The sequence below is a fragment of the Saimiri boliviensis genome, chromosome 1 (assembly GCF_048565385.1).
Source record: "Saimiri boliviensis isolate mSaiBol1 chromosome 1, mSaiBol1.pri, whole genome shotgun sequence".
In the NCBI taxonomy this organism is placed as follows: domain Eukaryota; kingdom Metazoa; phylum Chordata; class Mammalia; order Primates; family Cebidae; genus Saimiri; species Saimiri boliviensis.
In genome coordinates, this window is record NC_133449.1 from 257,668,045 (window position 1) to 257,689,619 (window position 21,575).

The 21,575-nt window shown below is 36.3% G+C and overlaps 1 protein-coding gene across 1 annotated transcript in view; it reads left to right on the forward strand.

The window, feature by feature from the left end:
- Positions 1-21,575, forward strand: part of HCN1 (hyperpolarization activated cyclic nucleotide gated potassium channel 1) — a 392,978-nt gene that overhangs the window by 365,768 nt on the left and 5,635 nt on the right. The window contains exon 7 of the mRNA XM_039467436.2: positions 18,054-18,218. Coding sequence (XP_039323370.1) covers positions 18,054-18,218 — 165 coding nt within the window. The remainder of the gene's footprint in view (positions 1-18,053; positions 18,219-21,575) is intronic.

The window sequence follows — 21,575 nt, forward strand, 5'->3', positions numbered from 1 at the left end:
CTTTTTTTTTTTTTTGCCTCTGAATCTAAATGCCACAGATTCCTTAGCAGAAATCTTTTTTATCCTGTTTAATTAAACTGGTAAACCAACTTACTTGAATGGAAAAGAATAGATGGAATTTTTGAAAAGCATTTTTAATGTGTTTAAATCGTTGTCTCTCATGAACCAAAGTGATTAGCATTTGTTTTACAATGTTCCAAGAAGATTATCCAAAAAAGATTGCATAATTAAAGCAAATGTCCCAAAGAGTTTATTTATAGATGCTTTGATATCTAAAACATAATTTTAAGCTTCTGTTGTAAAGATGATTCAAAAGTTGCACAAAGACACAAAGCACTAGCATGTTTGCCATCTTGGATTTTTAGAGCAGGGTTTATGAAGATAGGAGGCCAAAAATATGTCCTCACAAGCACTTCATTGTGGTACTTTCAGTGTGAGGAGTTTGCTATTGGCTTCCAGTAGATCAAGGCCAGGGAGATGAAGCTAAACATTTTACAATGCACAGGACAACTCCAGACACCATCAAATTTTCTGGTCCGAAATGTCAATAGGGCTGAGGTTGATAAACCCTGACCTAGAGAGTCTTATTTACTTTTATATATTGGAACACAAGTAGAGAAATTAATAATAGTCAAATAACATTCGAATGATTTCTCTTTGCCTTTATTTTTTCTCATGAGATTCTTTCAAGTCTTCCTTCATTCTCACTTGACCTCTGAAATTCCATTGTCTTTCATCATTCTGTTTGGAAGTTTCTGCTAATGATGGTAATGATGATGCAAAATAGTAAGTAAATATACAGCTTTATAAATCAATATTCTAGGACAGGAGTATTTTAGTTGTATTTTGCTAGGGCTCAACAACAGCAAAATTCTTTTTTGCTTTTAGTTGATACTCTTAAAAATTGGCTAGTTTCCCTTTTTTAAATACATGAGTATAATTTTCTCGTCCTGATACAGTATTATAATATATTACATATCTTTCGTGTTTCAAAGCTTACTTTTAATTATTTTAACTGTTATAGGTTCTACAGGATGTTTTTGTTTAGGATCCTCATGAAAGTGAGGGAGTTGGGACATGACCTTCAAATAACTTCTTTACAAAATGTGTTCATGCTTTAAAAATGTGAACACCAGCTAATTATTTGAAAATGTTAAGAAATTACTATTAATTTTGGGGGTGTTATAGTGATATTATGGACATTTATAAGAATATTTTTATTTTAGTGATGCATAGTGAAATTTTATCTTTGAAATAATATGTCTGCAATTTTTCTCAAAATAATTAGGTGGAAATGTATGAGGTACCAGTGAAACAAGCTGTGAGTTGATGATTGTTTAAGCTGTGCAATGAACACATGAGAGTTTATTATGGTATTATATTACAATATTCTGCTAATTCATTAGACCTATACTCTTCTACTAGTTTCTAGTAATATAGTATATTGTTATTTTTATGTCTTTACAATTTCCAACAATAAAAACATTAACAAAAATATAGGGAAAAACTACACTTTTTTGTGACTTTTATCTTTTTAGAAAGTCATTTATCATCCTTATTCTTCACAAATATGAAAATAAAATACTAATTTATTGAATTTCTGGTTATGTGAGGCATCTTTGAACATGGTTTCTAAGGGATGTATCACACCTCAGTTAAGCTTTGAAACAATGCGTGATATCTTTTCTCCTGGATGAAAGCCAGACCCATTGGTGGGAGGATTTCCTGGTGTCCTTTTTATGATGTTGACTAAATGAGTCAGACAGGATTTCTTTTTTAAATATAAAAGATAATATGTGGTTTGGATAAACTGTTGGGCTGTTTGACCTAATTCTTCACTTCATTTTGCTTAAAGTCACAAGCTAAATAGTGGCTTATACATCTTTAGTCCACTCATTTATATTCTTTCCAGATTTTATTTGCCTAAGTTAAGATAAAATAAAGGACATTTACTTGTAAGGAAAAAAAAAAATGTAGGTAACCATGGAGTAGGCAAACGTTTTTCTGCAAAAGTTCAGATAGTTAATATTTAGGCTTTGTAAGCTATATATGGTTGTATATCCATCTTTCATTTTTGTTTTTATTATAACAAACATTTAAAATGTAAAATCATTTCTTAATACAAAAAGCAGTACAAAAATCCAATTGTCGGATTTGGCTATAAGACTCCTGATTTAATCCTTCTGTTCAAAACAAGCCTCTTTTCCAAATTTAACTCATTCTGAACAAGATATACAATCCAAATCATTCTGTAAAATATATTTTTCTCATCATTATAATCCCTTTAATGTATATGCATTTTACCTCTATCAATTAACATATACTACTAAAGTACTACTAAAGTAACTATTCATGTAGATTAGTGTTACCAACCCATACTTTAGCTTATACACAAACTTTTAAAATTCAAAACCGCAGTGGCATTTTTTATGATTGTCATTACCTTGAATTTGCTCATTAGTTGTCATAAAGAATGATGTTTTTTGGAGTGGAAAAAGTCAATAGATATTTACCTCTGTTAGGATTGATTTGTAAGTGTGAATGTTTTCTTGATTGGGCAGCAATAGTAGGATTGCTTTATTCGCCTAATACATTTTTTCTGTTATCTTGCATGAAAATTGATTCCCAGTTCTCTTCTATTAATACCTCAAATTACTGAAAAGTTGAAAACGAAAAGAAATTTGATTCCCAGTTCTCTTCTATTAATACCTCAAATTACTGAAAAGTAGAAAATGAAAACTCTAGAGGTAGGATATTGGTTTTCTACTTACATCTAGACCTCTCTGTGGCTACTCATATACTGAACTTGAAGAACTCATTGTAATCTTACCAAGTGAGGGAAAGAAAAGGTGGAGGCTCTTCACAAAATGGGCTGGTATGAACTGCTAGACCTGAAAGACGCCACTAGCAGAGATGTGTATGAGTCAGGTACTCAAGTGGATGACACAAAGTAAAGACCACATTAACTGAGATGATAGAGTGCATTGTAAGGGAGCACGGTGGAAAAGGAGCACTGGAAACCATCTCAGGAGTATTAGAGGCAGACATTATGGCAAGTAAGAATGTCCATCAGGAAACTGTAACCAGGGGAGAGAGCAGGGGTGTCCCGAAGAAGCTCCCAGTTTCCCAGTCCTAGGTCTTTGGCCTTTCCTACCCCAAAGAATGGGGAAAGGGGCTCCGGAGGTGCAGCGAGCTTACCATTTGAATAAATATCATGGATTCAAAGAGCTTTGCCGAACGCAATTTGTTAGGCAGAGATAGAGAAAGAGATGGAAGGAGAGACAGCTCTACACTGCCATGGGAGGGGATCCAAAGAAGGTAAGGATCTATATAGGTAAGGAGCAGCAAAGTTTTAGCCCTGGAGTTATTCCTTCCCCATTCATGGTCTTATCCAATGAGAGGAGTTCTTTGAAACTTCCTCTGGAGTGATTGATCTTTGACTCTGATACTGGATTGGCTGCTTGGTCCACAACAGAGCCCCCTCCTCCCAGAGATTTATGTGGGCTTTTTGCACAAAGAACCAGACCTGGATTCCTCTACCTAGCCAGCATGTGGGAAACCCAGACAAAGAACTCTACGTTCCAGGATGGAGGAGTGGTGCTGGGAAATTTCTGCCTTTGAAACGTGGACCCAGGAAGAGAAGGCTTTTTTCTTTAACACAGTCCCTCAGTTCCCCCTCTGAACAGGAAAGTCCAACTGCTGTTGGGACATGAGCATCGATTGCTCTTTAACTACTTCCTGCTGAATTGGAGCATAGAAGGGACCCTGCAGTTGAGGTTTCCTCCAGAGGGGAGTCTTCTAGGGGTGGAGATTGATCCAGAGGTCCACGATAGAACTCGCGAGCCAAGGACATCCAGGGTTCCATTTGCAGGACCATTTGTGGCCTCATGGCCTTAATTCTAGAAGAAACAAATTTGAGAATAAGGTTAAAGATAAGAGGCCCAAAGGCCAGCAATGATAGAATGGTTATAAACAGGCCTAGAAGAGGGTACACCCAGGACAGTTAAACAAGAGCCATGATCCTGTTTCTTGAAGGTCTTTAGCCTGTGTTTGATCTATTCCCTGAGTTCTTTAACTTTGTTTCAGACAATACCCAATTGTTTATAAAATAGCACCATTTTTTTTTTTTCCTAGAAAGAGACAAGTTCCTTCTCTCTCTGCTGTTAGCAGATTCACGGTTTCTATTTCAAAGATCCATGGCAGCTAAGGAGTTAAGCTGCTTCTGCAGAGTCAGCTGTTACTGCAGAGAGCATTAGCAAACTTTTCCATTATTTAACTCATTATTTAACTCCTGAGGTAGCTTATAGTAAACTGAGTAGCAGTAGTAATTCTTCCAATGCCAGTATAAAGTCCTTTTATTATTCCGGCCCCTGCCCCATGAAAGGAATAATTGGAGTTCGAGTAAGGTGTGGCCTTGGCAAGAGAAAACTCTGCACCTGAGACTCAGTGTAAATTGTTATGGGGAGGAACTAGAAAGGAGGGGAGGAGAGCTATTAGGCTAATCCATAGGAGTGACCACATAGAGTCCAGTTGCAAATAGCAAAGTTAAGAGTGAGAGTTCTGTTAATTCCAGGATGTAAGTTAGACTCATGAGTAGTTATTTTCCTGGGGATCTCATCAGGAGAGCAAACATAGATCCTCTAACAGTTCACAGGTGTACGAAGGGTCGTTTCATGGAACTTCAGGATGTGGAGAGGAGGGCCTATGATTTTCTTCAGGAGGTGTCTAAGGCTTCAGCCAAGTGTGATGAATCCACAAGTCAGTTCTCACCACCTTAAGTGCCATTGGGGTAGACAGAATAACCAAAACTAGTCCTTCCCAAAATGGGCCTAGAGAGGAGAGTCTGAGGGGAGAGACTTAACAAGCACTAGGTCTGCAGGGCCGAACAACTCTTTCCCCTTTTCCCTCGGATGTCTTTCAGGTCAAGGTCCTAAGAGCCTGTTTGTACTTAGCCAAGGAGGTTATATATTTTATTAGATCTGCTGTTTCCTTGTCTAATACGAGATCATTACTAAGAAAGGGCCATCCATAAAGCATTTCATAGGGGCTGGGAGAAATATGGGAGACTGCTTGTCCTAGGACTCCTCAGACAGTTAGACTCGGAGGACAACCATCAAGGACAGGAAAGCAAAACGGAGAAGGCCATGCCAGTGTTCAGGAGAAGATGGATCTCCTGGCCCTCTATGGTTAGCTTTACCCGGGGTTCCATGAGGATGATGGCTTGTGCTGGCACTTACCCTGGGCACCCTCAGTCCTGCTGTTGGGTCATCTGGTTAGCCACCTCAGGTCTGGGAACCTTTGTCCCCTGGGACAGTGTGCCTTCCTGTGATCCCCTTGGTACAGTGGGCAAGGACAAGGAGGTGATTCATTCCTCTGGGGACAATCTTTCTTAAAGTCTCCTGATAGGGTGCAGTGGTAGCAAGCTCTGCCAGACTGGTGGCTAACCCAAGCCTTTCTCTCTTCCAAGCCCCTTGTGTCTGCTTGCCTGAAAGCCATGACTAGGGCTGCAGCCTTTCTCTGGTCCCTCCTGTTTCTTTCAGCCTATTCCTCCTGGTCTCTATTATAGAACACCAAAGTTGCTGGATTTAGTAATGATTCTAGACTCTGATCTGGCCCCAGGGCCAGCTTCTTCTTCAAAGATCATGGGTCAAATTGGTCCCGGTTATCAGATACACTTTAAGGGCAATTTTGACCTGGGAAGAGTAGCACCCATCTGAAATCAAACACAGGGATGCCTGCATCCCTGGTTATTCTTTGCAATTGCTAGCCCTGGGGTGTCCCCCAGTTATAGCATCCTCTAGTTTCCTTGTGCCCTAGATGCATGATAACCTTCTGGGGACCCTCCATTTGCCGAGTTTAATCACGCTTACCGGCATCATGGGCATACCTTCACTGTCTAATGTCCTTATTGACCACCATAAGGACATGGGGACTGCCGAGATTAGTGGCCCTGTACTGGTGCATCCTTGAAGAACTAGGCCAGTGAGGCATGGTGATGGGTGCCAGTATTCCCTAGCAAGAGTTCAATTAACATAGGCCTGACCATAAAACTGCCCTAAGAGGATAAACTTCTTCAGAGGAGTCTCTAAATACAACAATCTTAAAGAAGGTAATGGCTGGCCTCTGGACCCAAGCCTTCTCCCCCACCCCACTTTCCATCTTAGGAATATGCCATAGGATTGTGGGGCCTGTAATTAACTATTTGAGCCTCAGACCCCCCAGTCTGACTATGGTATTCTAGTTTGAGAAGTTCTGCAATGCAGAGAGCCAATCCTAGGCAAGACAAATTGTACATCATTGGATTCTGGCACCATCCTTGGATTGGGAAATTGCAGGTGATAAAAAACACAATGCCCTATATCCTCCAGTACCCACTGATAGACTCTGGCTTTGTTAGGACATAATCTAGCACTGCAGACTAAGGGAACTGGCCCTGTGCATTTATACTGCAGGAAGTCCTTATAGACATAAGCCTGGGGGCACCGTGGGCATGGGTCCCTGACTGCCAACCCAAAAGCCTTAAAGTCCTAGCAAAAAGGTTAATAGCTTTATGTGTAAGAAATATCTTAGAGGAAAGAGCTAGGAAGAAGTTAGCCTCATGGAAATCTGGACCCAGGAGGTTAACATCTGAAAGGCTGGGCATGGCTTACATAGGTGGCAGCCACTTCTGCAGCCCCAGCCCAGCCTCTGCTATGGCCCCACACAGGCCTGACCACCCACTTTCGGCAGATGGCACCCATCCATCCTTGCTTCCACCACTGCAGCCAGTCTTTACCTCCTTAACAAATTTAAAAGAAGTAAAAGGGCAGATTAGCAAGCAAAAGGGGTCTGATACCACTCACTGCTCTGAAGTCCAACATTTCTCCTGGCTGGCTCACCAAAGATGTAACATGGGAATGAGTAGGGGCATCCCAAAGATGCTTCCAGTTCCCTGATCTGAGGACCTTGGCTTCTCTTACCTGGAAGAATGGAGAAAGGGGCTCCAGAGGCACAGTGAGCTTACCATTTGAATAAAAATCATGGACCCAAAGAGTTTTGCAGAAAGCAATTTATTAGGCAAAGAGAGAGAGAGAGCTCCACACTGTTGTGGGAGGGGATCCAAAGAAGGAGTCCCTACAGGTAAGCAGCAGCAGAATTTTAACCCTGGAGTTATTCCCTCCCCATTCATGGTCTCATCCAATGAGAGGAATTTTTTTAAACTTCTTCTGGAGGGATTGATCTTTGACTCTGATACTGGATTGGCTGCTTGGTCCACAACAGAGACCCCTCTGGGTCTCTGGTTTCTGTGGGCTTTTTGGACAAAGAACCACACCTGGATTCCTCTACCTAGCCTGCATGTGGGAAACCTGACAAAGAACTCTAGTTCCAGGATGCAGGCGTGGATGGAGGTGTGGCTCTGGGAAACTCCTGCCTTTGAAACCATGCCCCTTGTGGACCCAGGAAAAGAAGTTTTCTTTAACGTAGTCCCTCAAAACCACAGTGATGCCAGTGGCCCAACACCACTTTGAAAATCTACCATTCTCACAACTCATGCACTCTGAGTATGCTAGCTATTCATTCTTTACTTTAAATCTCCCCCACAATGGGTATGATTAAATCTATGAGTCAGGGTCTGATTGAAGCATCCCCATCAGACAGAGTTCTCCAGCCAGACTTTCATATGGGCTGCTGCCTCAGTACCCCATCCTGGTTGAACCAGAGATTTTTAAAGTCACATGAGAAAAGCTTACCAATTTGTACAACACCCCCCCACACACACACACACACAGACACACAAATACTGCTTTAATTTTTTAATAAGAAACAACTGGATTAATATGAGAAAAATTGAGGTTTCATAAAATTGAGGTATTTTTGTGCAAAAGTTTTGCTTTATTTTTTTCCCAAAACAACCTTTATCTTATGTTTACTCACAGGAAAGACACAATTTAGCATTTAGGTTCAAAATTGTGGATGCCTCATGCCCTTTCCAGCTCTGTTGAAGTTTCATTTTACAGTGATCCTTTAAAGAGACCACTTCTGTTTTCACTGCTACAGGTTTAGATCAAGCAATTCCCCAAAATTATTATCAAAACTTCTTTACAATTCTTTATTTTAACTGCTAAAAACTTCTCTTCCAGTTCATTTGTCAAACATTATAGATAAATATGCCTGCATCATAAAGCAAAAGATTTGAGAGAACAAATTTACCTGTTAGCGAAAGAGAGGCTAAATGTCTTCCCAATAAATGGCAAGATATGTAAACAGCTAGGAGTCTCCACTCTATTCCATGTAATTAATTTCTTAAAATAACATTTTACACACAAATTTTTTTCCTGAAGAGCCCTGCAATAATAGTGTAGATCAAGACTAACTTTCTTATCCACAGGGAAATATTTTCTATGCCTAATCAAGTACCTATGATCCTGTCAAGCTTCTCTTCTCACAATTTCATAAAAATTGCCTTCCAAACTCTTTTTTGAACCCATGTTCATGACACTGTTTCATTCTCATGTCTCCTCTCCCCTCCTGTTCCTTCTCCCTTGTTCTCTTCATCCCCATAGTCTGTGTAATGCAGTTTCTACACTTCTTTTGAAGTCTAACCAAGATCCTTCATGTCACCAATGATGTACAGAATTACTCTATGATGAATGACATATTAGTTGAATTTATGTTAAGTCACTAGTAGATCATTTAGCCTTGGAATTAATGTTCAAGCCTTTTTTATATTATGCTTAAATTTATAATTGTCGATTCTTTTAGTCAGGATCAATATCATATTCTTATTTTGTATTCCTCACAATTGCCTAAGGTGCAAGTTACAGGAAATCGGTTCTTAACTTGAATTCATGTTATCTTTAATTTTCATTCCTTTTCTTTACTTATTTCAATTTCTTCTAAATGAGGAAGACTTTTGTAGCTATAAATCTGACAGCTATATGAACTCATTACCCAAAAAAAGCCTATCAGTGGTAATACCTATCCCTTGTTAGAATTGCAGATTCTTTCATCCCACTCCAGACTTGCTAAATCCTAACCTGCTTTACAGTAAGACAACCCAGGTGATTCCCATACATGTTAAAGTATGACAAACATTGCACTAATGAATCCATTCTGAATAGCTGAATTAATTTTTGCATTAAACAAATAGATGAAATTAGTATTTAAATGTCAACTGTATCATGTGTGCATGTGGTGTGTGTGTGTATCTGTGTGTGAGAGAAAGACAGAGAATCAAGGGAAATATTTTGGAGACAAATAACCTCTTATACTATAGTAGACTTGCCTCATAAATATCTACATAATATATTGTCTATAGAGAGTATTGTTTCTGCCATTTTTTTTTCATTTTGTAGAAGCATATTAAGCCACATAGGAAAACAGAACTGTCACGATATTACTTCAAAAACACATTGGAGTCACCTAAGAGCCAAAAATCATTTGATGAATTTTTAAAAGCTGGCTGCATTTTAAAGGCATTTATAATTCAAGATGTTTGATTAACTTTTGAAGAGTTGAGTGTTGGTAGATTTAAAGATCAAAAGGAGCGATTTGGAACGGTCTGGTGAATTTTTTAAAGACAGACAGAAGCAGAAAAATTGTGGTTTTACCCTTTGTAGCTTTGATATTTTTATGTGATTTTTTTGTTCCAATCACAAAACAGAACCCTTTAATCTATTTATGTCACATGGGCTAACATGGGGTTACCTGGTTTGTTTCCTACCAATGTAATATATCTGTAATATCAGTAATACCCATTAGGTATTTTAACTTGCCAAAGACAAATAGTACAAATAAATATTCAGTGTAAGTTTACAAAGGGTATTATGTAAAGCTGATTTTATGCAAGCTGAAGGAGTTACAATGGAAATGAAAGACAAAGACAACATAAAGAAGAGGAAAGGGAGAGAGGTTAAGGAGTGAAAAGTGTAAACTTTTATTTGAAAAATTCACATATACAACACAATGAAACAATCATGTCACAAACATGTTTATGATCAGTAGGAAGCAAATGAGAGCCTTGTATTATAACTTCTGTCCATCGGACCCAAAGCTTCACAAAAAGATTTGCCTATTTGTAATATTGTATTCAAATATGAACACTTTGTTTTATGAAGAATATTTTTAATCTGATGTAAGCCATTTTGCTTTTCAGTTATTGACTGATTCACTCATTCCTTTTTCTTTTCTGAGAAAGAGCCTCACTTCATCACCCACACTGGAGTCCAGTGGCACAATCTCAGCTCACTGCAACCTCCACTTCCTGGATTCAACTGATTCTCCTGCCTCAGCCTCCCAATAGCTGGGATTTCAGGCACATGCCAACATACCCACTAATTTTTTTATTTTTAGTAGAGTTGGGGTTTCACCATGTTGGCCAGGCTGGTCTTAAACTCCTGACCTCAAGTGATCTGCCCACCTCGGCCTCCCGACGTTCCATATTTCTTGAGCCAAATTATATATGACAATGTGTGGTAAGTGCTGACATTACAAATGCGGTCATTGCACTTCCTTTAAAGACCTTATATTTTGATATAAAGAATATAAACAAGTAAGTCCAATAATGTGTTGTAGGAAATAAGGTGCAAGATGATCAAGATACAGAGGAAGCACAAAGATAAATTCTCTCTGGGACAATTACGAAAGCGTATTAGTGAATGTGAAGCCATCTTACTGAAGACACAGCCTAAGGAATTTGTATGATTATTTTATAAACACATTGTTTACAAGAGGGTGGAAGATGTGGAGGATGATATTTATATATCACAAATTTGGAGAGCTACTTGGTCTGCGAATCTTTTATTTGCTTCTAGCAGATAGAGTCAAAATCATAAAGAAAAATTATGAGAAGTTAAGGAAAGAGGGAAAAAGGAAGGAAGCTAAGGTTTTAAGAGTGCCCACAGTGTAGTAGGCTTGTGATGGTCTCTTCATAGGTGCTGTTTTAGTTAACCACATAACACCTTTGTCAATGAATAACTTTGCTAACACATAGCTTGTCTGAGGAGTTGCTACTAGGTCAACATTCAGAGGCCCAGATGATCATGCTAATTTATATGTCTTAAGAGACATGATTTAATCGAACTTGGAGCTAAGATTTGTTTGACAAAACAATAGCTTTATCTCATCTAAATAACAGGGTAGTTATTTATGGTTAGTAGTAGTAGATGACACTAATAATTGTGCAATTAGGAATGTATCTATGTGAATTGAAATGACCAGTTATATCCTTAGTAAAATGCAAAATTGGGTATTCTGGTTATTAGAATGTTATATTATGTAATCTATCTATATAGGAATACCTTTCTTTATAATATCTATATTCATAAATTTGTTGTATTCAATCCCTGTTTCAGAAGATTGTACAAAATGTGAAATGCATTAAAATACTATGCTAAAAATCATTCAAATACTAAAAAATTTGCATGTATTTAATGTTCTATCCTAGTCTAAACTTCTTTAGATTTCTTTTCAAATCTATTTTATACCCAGAGTACTTCTACCAGCCAAACATGGTACAAAAAATGATTTAAGCCAGATGTTATCGTCTCTTATGCCATACAGATGCAATGTTTTATTAGTTCATTAGTATAAATACAGAAGATCTACAAAGACCAAAAGAAAACAAAAAAAGTGATATTACCTCTTGCACATTTTTATAACACAGTGGATTAGAAACCTAAATAATTTATAGGAAATTAGTGTTTTGATGCACAGCAGAGAATTACATTTATTTTATGGTATCAGATACTAAAGAAGTAAGCAGCTTTTGCTTAAGTTACTATGAGAAGCTGAGTATGGTTTTTCCCATAAATTCTAGAAGCTCAGTTAAGCACATTACTTTAGAAACTTCTGTCATGAGTTCCTGATTAGTTGCGTGTCACTGCAATGTCAAGTTCAGTTTTAGAGGTCAGGAAAATATTTGAGTTGCAAAATCCTTGAAGCCATTTGCCCTACCTGATAAAAATGACTGTTTAGATAGGTGACAGTAACGTCACGTGGACTTACATGTCTATAATCAGGGTTAACTAATGCCAGAAAAAAATAGCATTGAGAAGTTGATATATCTCATACCCTAAAAGTCATTAAAGGTGTACACATGATGTACTAAGCCAAATCTAGTCTCCCGGGTCACACTCTTTCTGACATTGAATTAGAAGCAGAGTTTTCTATGTTCCTATGAAAGGATGCAATAGTTTTCATTTTTCCTAGGTTTTCATTTTAACTAGGTGAAATTACTACTTAGCCATTCATAAATACCCTATAAAGAAAATCAGGAAAATTCTACCAAATTAAAATTGATATGCTAAGCACTAATTACTGTTATAATTTCTTATAATATATAAATATGCATCTAGATGAAGGAACCTATTACCCAAGTAAATTTGTATAAGATTCTTAAAACAGTGATTATACCACTGTGAAGTTCCTAGTTGAGCTCTCAGGGAGTATACAAACAAGAAAAAACAGAAAGACCAGAACAAATTCTAAAAAGTATGCCAAGACAAGCTTTAAAAAGTTTGCATCTGCAAACTATACTGAATTTGTTCTTTGGAAGTCCAATTTTATTTTATTTTGTGTTTGACTTTATTTGCTTTATGAATCAACATGGGCACCTAAAAGCAGGTTCATTTTCTGCCTGATGAGTAAGGGCGTGGTCTACATTGAAAAAAAAAATGACCAAATTTTCTAGACAATTTCCTTTATTATAAACATTGCACAAAAACCTCAGAGATATCCTGTGAAGGTACATAAAGCATTTGACAAGTTCTATTTCAAAGGGAAGATGCCGAGCAGGGGAACCAATATTATATTATCCAAAACTTAAGAAGATAACTCATTGTGGGTTTTGTGTTTATTCACTGTAATTAACGTATTCATAAGCATTTTTAAATCATTTTGCCTAGGCTGGAAACTCAATGTAGCAGGCAGCATGAGGGATATTAAAATGTAAGTGTATGGTTTCTGTCTTTAAAATGTCTTTAACAACTAGTGTGATAAAGCCGTTATTTAGGAAACAATTAGAAAATTCAGTAGAATAAAATAAAATAGTGATAAACTAGCACAGACACAATTTCTAAGGTACCTAAAGGATAGTATGAGATACAGATGACCAAATTGTTTTTTTCTCTCTATCCTGTATTTAAACACCCCCCCATGCCCGCCAAACAAACACATAGATACACACATGGCAAATACACAAAAGCTCCATAACACCTAACAAAGTGCTATGTTTACTTAATAATTGGATTTTTCAAAATAACTTAATACTGTATCAAGAGAAAATTAATTCAAATATATTTTTCAAAATAACTTAATACTGTATCAAGAGAGAATTAATAGAGAAGCACCTCCTCTATTCACATTGAACCTGAACATGCATGAAATTTAAGTCTCTTTGATCAGAAAGTTTACTCTTTTTTCATTGCTAAAGTTATGTCATTTCTTAACTCTGTTATTCTTAAGAGAAATAGAGTATGGAGGCTTTAAAAGAAGAGATTATTTTAAGTGTTTTTCTTACTTCCCAGTGACTATTTCTCCTCTCATGAATAAACCTTCGGTTGTTCTTTTTCTCACTGAGAAATTACTGAGGACATGCAGCAAGGTAATGACTGATGACTTTTGAGTTGGCAATGAACAAAGTCCTTTACATAACTTTTGAAGGGACTTTGTTGTGTAAGTCTATATTTAGCCCGTAGCTTCTCCATAGGGGAATGTCACATTAAATACAAAGGGTTTTTTTTGTAGGTGATTAAATCATTTATTTCGGCAAGCATGTTGCTATTTGATTCAATGATTCAAGTCAGCTGACATTAAGTACCTACTATTTGTCAGGCAGGCACTGGAGATATAAAGATTAATGAGACTTTAGAGGTAAAATGTTGAATAAGATCTAAGTTAGTTAGAGTTAATGACATTAAAACTGTAGAGATATAATTGAGTTTTACATTTCACTGATAAATAAAGTCCACAGAATATAAATATGTGTCTAATCCTCACAGACAAGAGCAAGTTGACTTGAGACTAACACAGGACCCCAAATTCCCAGGCCAATACTACACTAAAGAATCCCTAAGACAGCCCAAGCAACTGGTGTGTGTGTGTGTGTGTGTGTGTGTGTGTGTGTGTGTGTGTACCTGAATCAGCAGGAAACCAATCATTACTGCTGCAGAAAACACCCCAAATAGCACTCTACATCATTAACTGGCATAAAGACCAAATTAGAATATCAGTGTTGATCCAACAAATTATAAAAGGTAAAATAAGCACATTATCTTTTAAACAAAATTTAATGAAAAGGTAAGATTTGCTGAGCAATAACATCTAAGTTTTACTGAGATAGCAATATAGGAAACCTTTAAGTTAAGAGCTCATAACACATGTACACATTTATTCATGTAGGTCTTAAACAGTATTTAAAAGCATCCTCTTTGAAGAATTTATTTTCTTACCAATGATAATATTTAACTGATTCAAGCCATGATTGCTTAGTAATGGGTACCATACTATGTAACATATGCTACATATGTTATATATTCATTATATGAGACCATCAGATGATAGAGGCCAGAAAATCATTTGTAAATAATGGTTTAAAAAAAATATGAATAAGCATATATCTATGCTGCAATAAATCTGTTTTTAACGTATCTCTAAAATGACTATGCATACCGAAAAGAGCCATAGTCTTGTTTCTAATATTTAAACTTGTTTTTAAAATAAAAAGTAATATATAAACACATGCTCTTTGTAAAAATAAATCCAAGTAATTTCCAAGCATAAGACAAAAGTAAATTTCTTATTTAAGATGATTCCCAGGATGTGCCTTTTTCTTTTCCCTTTACAGAGGCCCAATTAACAATAGTAAAAGAATAAAATATAAACCCAAACCACAAAGTAACCAGATGCATGAATTTTTATTTGGGAGCAACCAAGAGATGAGACAGAGGGACAAGTTTCCAGAAGACAGAAAATAGATATGATTGAAATGTCAGATAACATTGGTTCCTTAGCCAGCATCCAGTGCCCTTTCTTGTAATAAAATCTTGCATGGCTAGTATCATATACAACTTCAGGGATTAAACCAGTATTTACCTAATTCAATCACTAACAGTAGTTACCTTATTCCAATTTAACAAATTTTCAGTTTTAAATCCTTCTTCCCAATAAGGCTGGCCACGCAATGCAGTTCTGATAATAAAATGCTAAAGAAAGTAAGATAGGGACCTGTAGTACAACTTTTGCCTTCACAATAGAAAAAAAAGAAAAAAAAGAAAAAAAAAGAAAGAAATGTAGGAAGAAAATCTTTCCCTGTCTTCCTACTTGGGAGGCTGTTCTGTGAGTATATGAATGTGTATTGTTGTTGCCATCAACTTATGATCATGAGAAGACGGACAACACAAACAAAGTATTGTTGGCACACTGCCTTGGCATGATTGAGGTGCTGAACCAATGCTGGCCTTGCCTACTCCCAAATTTTGTTTCATAATATAATGACATTAATATATTGGATAAACCAGTGCTACTCTGGTATTCTGTAGCCTGTAGTTAAATGTATGCTGGCGGTTCCTGATGAACCTTGAAGGGAAAGCGGAGGGAACTTGGAATATATGTACAGAGAACAGGAGCCAAGGAGAGAGCAGGTATCCTGGAAGAATACTAAACAGGCTATTAGTTAAGAGACAGCAGGACCACAGAAGACAGAACAAAAAAGTGGGTGACTTATGCTGATGGTAGGTATGAGACATCCCTCCCTCCATGTTGCAGAATAGTCTGTAGCCAACTATGTATCTTGGGGTGGGGGGAGATGACAGTGGTTCTTGCATAAAGCAGTTGAATGACAAGGAGAACTAGGACAGTTAAGAGAGATGTCAGGGGCCTGGAGTAAAGCCCTCCTCATCCTGGATTTAGAGAAATCTGAGGACAAGCTCCTCACCTATTTCTTTCAGATATCTTCCCTGTACCCTAAAGAAGAACTCTAAATTAAACAAACTCTTTAACATTACTGGGGTTTTTATCTTTAAATGTGAATGGACACCAGTAGATTACCAAAAGAAAACATTCAACACACAAGAGAAAGACCTAGAGACAGAGATAAAACAATGATTCCAGAGTAAAGAGAGAGTTCAGAAAAGAGAAAATAAATTCAAATGCAAATATAATAAGTATAAATATAAAAAAACCTAATTTTCTTTTCACCTTGTATAGCTTTAATGCAATATATTTTACACAAATAATTCATCAATTTAAAGTAAAATGTACAATTTAAATATCTTTTAGTAAATTTACCAAGTGATGAAACCATCACCACAATTCAGGTTTTAGAACATTTTCATCACCTGAATAAGATTCCTCTGCCCACTTACTGTTAATTCCCTTTTCCATTTTTTGCCTCAGGCAACCACTAATGTGTTATCTGTCTCTGCAGATTTTTATTTTCTGGTTATTTTACATGAATGGAATCACACAGTATGTGCTCCTCGTGCCTTCCTTCACTTAACATTCTAGACAATAACTTGTAATGTTCAGATTTTGAAACTGACGCTTAGCTTGTTTGCCATAATGTGGCAATCATAAATTATAATAATATGGAATTCGACTTCAGTGACACAGGAATTTAATTTTGGAGTAGTATTCAAAATATGTCTTTTCATTACATTGTTTATATTATAGGAAAAGGTTAATTCCCTGGTATGATAATTTTCTTTAAAATTGACCCAAATAGATTTATTTTCCTACACAAACACCAAATGCCTACACACAACCCACACACACATTCAGGCTGAAAAACATGCAGACAAATGCAGGCACACAAACATGCAGACAAACAAACACACTCTGCAATCTCAAAATGAACAACAGCATAATTGATGGTTTAGGTGACATTTCCTAAAATCCTCTCTGTCTTCCCAGGTTGGTTCACATGCCCTTTTCTAAGTATTCTCAGAGTTTGCATATATGTGACATTGTTCTTACCAGATTGTGTTCAAATTGACTTTGTATTAAGATAATGTTTTTTGTTTTCTTTTTTTTTTTTTGCAGTCAGAATGTCCTATAAAAGTGGATATGTTTTTTATTCCTTTTTATCTCTAACATCGGTCAAGTACATGGTGTCTACAGCATGATTTACTCACAATGTTTGTCAACATAAATAGAACTTTAAATTAGCTCAAATGTGAATTTAGATATTTAATATTATATTTACCATTTTTCCTTTTGTTAGGTCACCGTAAATTGTAAAAATACTTCTATCATTTCTTTTTTTCAAATTTGTTATTTTGAAGCCAAATGTTTAAATTATTTCCAAATTAAAAATAATCAAAGCCTACAGTAGTTCAAATAATAATTTTTGGAAAACAAAATGGAAAATTCTCTCTTAATAACTATATAGCTTCAGCTGGCCAGTTATGAAATCCAAATTTGCAAATGTTTGTTTACTCATATTTTGGAAATCTAAATTTCAGCAAGGAATTACCCTTAAAAGTCATTTAAATAGAAAGTCCCTCTGTACATGCAGAATATCATGTTCTTCATACTGATCTCATTGGGAATATATAAACTACATTAGGCATGCCTATAATATATCTAAATTTCTGGTCTAGTTTTATTTGATCATAGGGCGTTCTAAGCCAATGTTTGGACTCATTTTGGCTTCTGTCTGGTTTATACCATCTGCTTTCTGCCTTCCAGAATTCATAAGAACTTCTTTCTAATCATCACCCCTTCCTGTTTTCAACTCCTTTATGGACATTTTATTCCTTTTTCTGCATCTCTTTTGTTCTTTTTTTATTTCTTATTTCAGGGAATTGGAGTGGGAAGGATATGGTATACTGCGTTTCAGCTTTGATTTAAACCAAAAGTCTCAACGGTTTTTTTTTTTTTTTTTTTAGAATATTATTTTAAGATTGAGTATTGGCAGTTAGATACTTTTAATTGTCAGAAGGAATTTGCTGATAAAATTGAAAATGCTGCTCATAATTGGTTTTTCACACCATGAGACTTGTTTTAAGTTGTGGAAAGCCATTAAGGCTTTAAAAGAAAATGATCAAACAAGTCATTCTTTGTTGTTTTTATAGAGATTTGCTTGCTGACCAAAGGACGCCGTACCGCCAGCGTTCGAGCGGATACATATTGTCGTCTTTACTCACTTTCTGTGGACAATTTCAACGAGGTCCTGGAGGAATATCCAATGATGAGGAGAGCCTTTGAGACAGTTGCCATTGACCGACTAGATCGCATAGGTACTCTAGTTTTCTGTCTTCTTTATATACAATTTAGTTTGAATCTAGGGGAATAATATAAGTTTGTGATTATAAGTTCCAAATGTGGTCGGTGTCGTGGCTTATGCTTGTACTCCCAGCACTTTGGGAGGCCAAGGCGGGTGTATCATTTGAGGTCAGGAGTTTGAGACCAGCCTGGCCGACATGGTGAAACCCCATCTCTACTAAAAATACAAAAATCATCTGGGCCTGGTGGCACGTGCCTGTAAACCCAGCTACTCGGGAGGCTGAGGCAGGAGAATTGCTTGAGGTTGGGAGGCGGAGGTTGCACTGAGCCAAGGTGGCACCACTGCATTCTCGTCTGGGCGAGAGAGTGAAACCTTGCCTCAAAAAAAAAAAAAAAAAAAAAGTAACAAATGCCAGTTTATAGCTTGCTTGTTAATTTGTGTAGAAATAGCAATTAGCTGTAGCCATATTTCTTGAAAGATCTGGGTCCCTGTCTATCTCTTCAAAGTATTGTGGGTTTATTTATTAATATCTATTTTTGCTAGCTAAACAAACTGATTTCCCGAGTGATGCCAAAACAATTTGAATCTTCAGGTAAAAAGCAATGATAAAAATTCTAGATAGCATTGAAATAGAACTAAAAATGTGATGAGTCTATATTACAAACTACATTTTATCACATTTTTTGTATTTCAGAGTCAACTTTATATTTTATTTTTATGTTGGGAATTGAAAACTTACACACATAACTTAGTCTGAGCAGACATAGTAAAACGTTTGTAATATAGACTCAAGCAGAAAAAAAAAAAAAAGCCTTGTTAGAAATGCCCTACTTAGATGCTTTACCTTGCAAACAATAACATATTTTAAAGTCTTTTCTGCTACCAAATAAAAATATATATTTACAAAAATTAGGCCTTATTAGTTATGCTTGTTTGAAGATTTGCATAATTACCATAGTAAAGTTAGCTTGGATTGGCTTGCTGCTAACTTTCCTAGATATTCTGGAACATTATGTTATATCATAAGGTAGGATGCATTCATTCTTAACACCTAAACCAGCTTTGCCCACCCTCCCCTTCTCTGCTTTTTACTGCCAGCTTGTCTCTACTCAACCTTCCTATCTCTGTTTAGACATCACCTCTCTCTACAAACCTTCTCTGACCTCCCACTTCCTACTAAGCCCAGTTCCTTGGATATGTACTCCCATAGCCTCTGAAGTTCCCCAACACAGCACTACTTTTATTACTGGCTCTAAAGATGCTAAGCTTTGTCAAGGTAGAACTCATGTTTAATTCACCATTACATTCGCAGTACCTAGTATACAATGAATATTTATTGAAGAGAGGTAGGAAGGGAGGAAGGAATAAATGAACTCAAAAAGATGGGGCTGGGATCATTTGTGATAAACAAGGAGGTACCTCAACTACTTCATTCTTATTAAAGGTAAGGACTTTAGATTGATAAATTGTTACATCAGCTTTTTTTCTGTACTTCACATTCTCATCTTCCTTTTTCTCTATATTAGTAAGACAACAGACTGCATAAAGATCTGAAAATAGATTAGAAGAAATAAAGGTAGTATTTAGACATTATCATTAGACATAACAAATATATTGGAAATTCACATTGAAATCTTAGAGATTTAACAGGATCTACTCATTCATGGAGATAATACCCACAAAAGAAGGAAACACTCCTGAAGCATCCTTACTTAATTTGAAAATAACTTTTCTCTTCGTAGTGTGTGTGTGTTTATGTTAGAAGCAGAGACTAATTTCCAAGCAATTACTTCTTTTCTACCCAGCTAAACATCCTTAGAGAAAACGGTAAAATCAGGATATTTCACTAGAGAATTTCTGTTAATCTGATACAGCGTCACTTTCATCTAACTTACTGCAGTTAATTTTTAAAACGTTTATATGAAATAGTTTGTAATCAATACAGGCAATGAAATTCTAATAAGCAAACACTAAGAAATTGAATTTTTGATCTTTATATAATTGTAAGAGTATATTAAAAGCTACATTATTTGTTCTAAGGTTAAAGATACTTAGATTAAGATATTTTGACTAGTCACATAATCAGAAAGAAACATTATGCTGCTCAGTTTTGTGGTTATTGCATATAGATGTATGCTGCAGTTAGTTAAGCAAATATGCTAAATACACATTTATATTTATTACTAATGTAGGAAGTTTTGTTCTTTGGGAAATTAGGACAGTCTGCAAGTAGAGAGGTAACTATTTATTTTGGCAGTCATTTAAAATGATTGCATTCCCAGCTGTCAAGGAAATTACAACATATATTTGTTTTCAAAAATATACTCTGTTACTTTTAATGTGTTACTTTATTTAGTAATATCTCAAATCGATTCACTTTTTGGTTACTATATTCACTTGGGTATTAGTGTATTAATGATGTCATAGAAAAGTCACTACTTTCCCCTTCTTTTACTAAGCTACTATTTATTTTTTTAATTTAATTTAATTTAATTTAATTTAATTTAATTAATTTATTTATTTTTAAAGATGGGGTTTCACCATGTTGGTCAGGCTGGTCTTGAACTCCTGGCCTCAGGTAATCTGCCTGCCTTGGTCTCCAAAGTGCTTGGATTACAGGTGTGAGCCATCACGCCCGGCCTTCCAATGTACTATTGATTCTAATTGTTATTATGCCAGACTGTCTAGTATTGCAAATCACTCAGAATTTGATGGCAGGAAGAGCTAAACTTTACTGAGGTCTTAAAGGGAACTGAAAGCCTGCAATGCACTATGCTCTTTGTCCTCACAACAACCATTCAGAAGAGGAAGGATCATAAAGCAGGTCTCAATCTTGGTTGCGTTTAAGAATTCCCTAGGGAAATTTGCTTTTAAACTACTAACATCCAGACCCCACTCTGATGATTTAGATTTAGTTGGTAGGGAACAAATGGACATTAGTATTTTTCAAAGCTCCAGAGATAAGAAAAATATGCAGCTAGGATTGAGAATGACTGGTGTAGAACACTGGGTGGAAAGCAAAGGCCCTGATATAGTCCCCTCAGATTTGCATTTGGGAATCACCTGGGCATCTTAGTAAAATTCAACATCTGATTCAGCAAGTGGAGTCAGGCCCAGGAGGCTGAGTTTCAAGAAAGCACCCAGATGAGACGGATGCAGTTGGTTCATTTTCCACAGCAAGGATGTACAATCACCTTTTTGTGTGTATGGTCTTGCTGGGCCCTGTTACCTGCCAACCATGTTTTCTTTGTTTTCTTGAGCATTCTTCTTACTCTTCTCATGTCCTGATCTCCTTTAAGGTAAAATGAGATTATGAACACACCTATCTCACACGGTTGAGGGGTACATAAAATCCACTACCTAAGGTCTT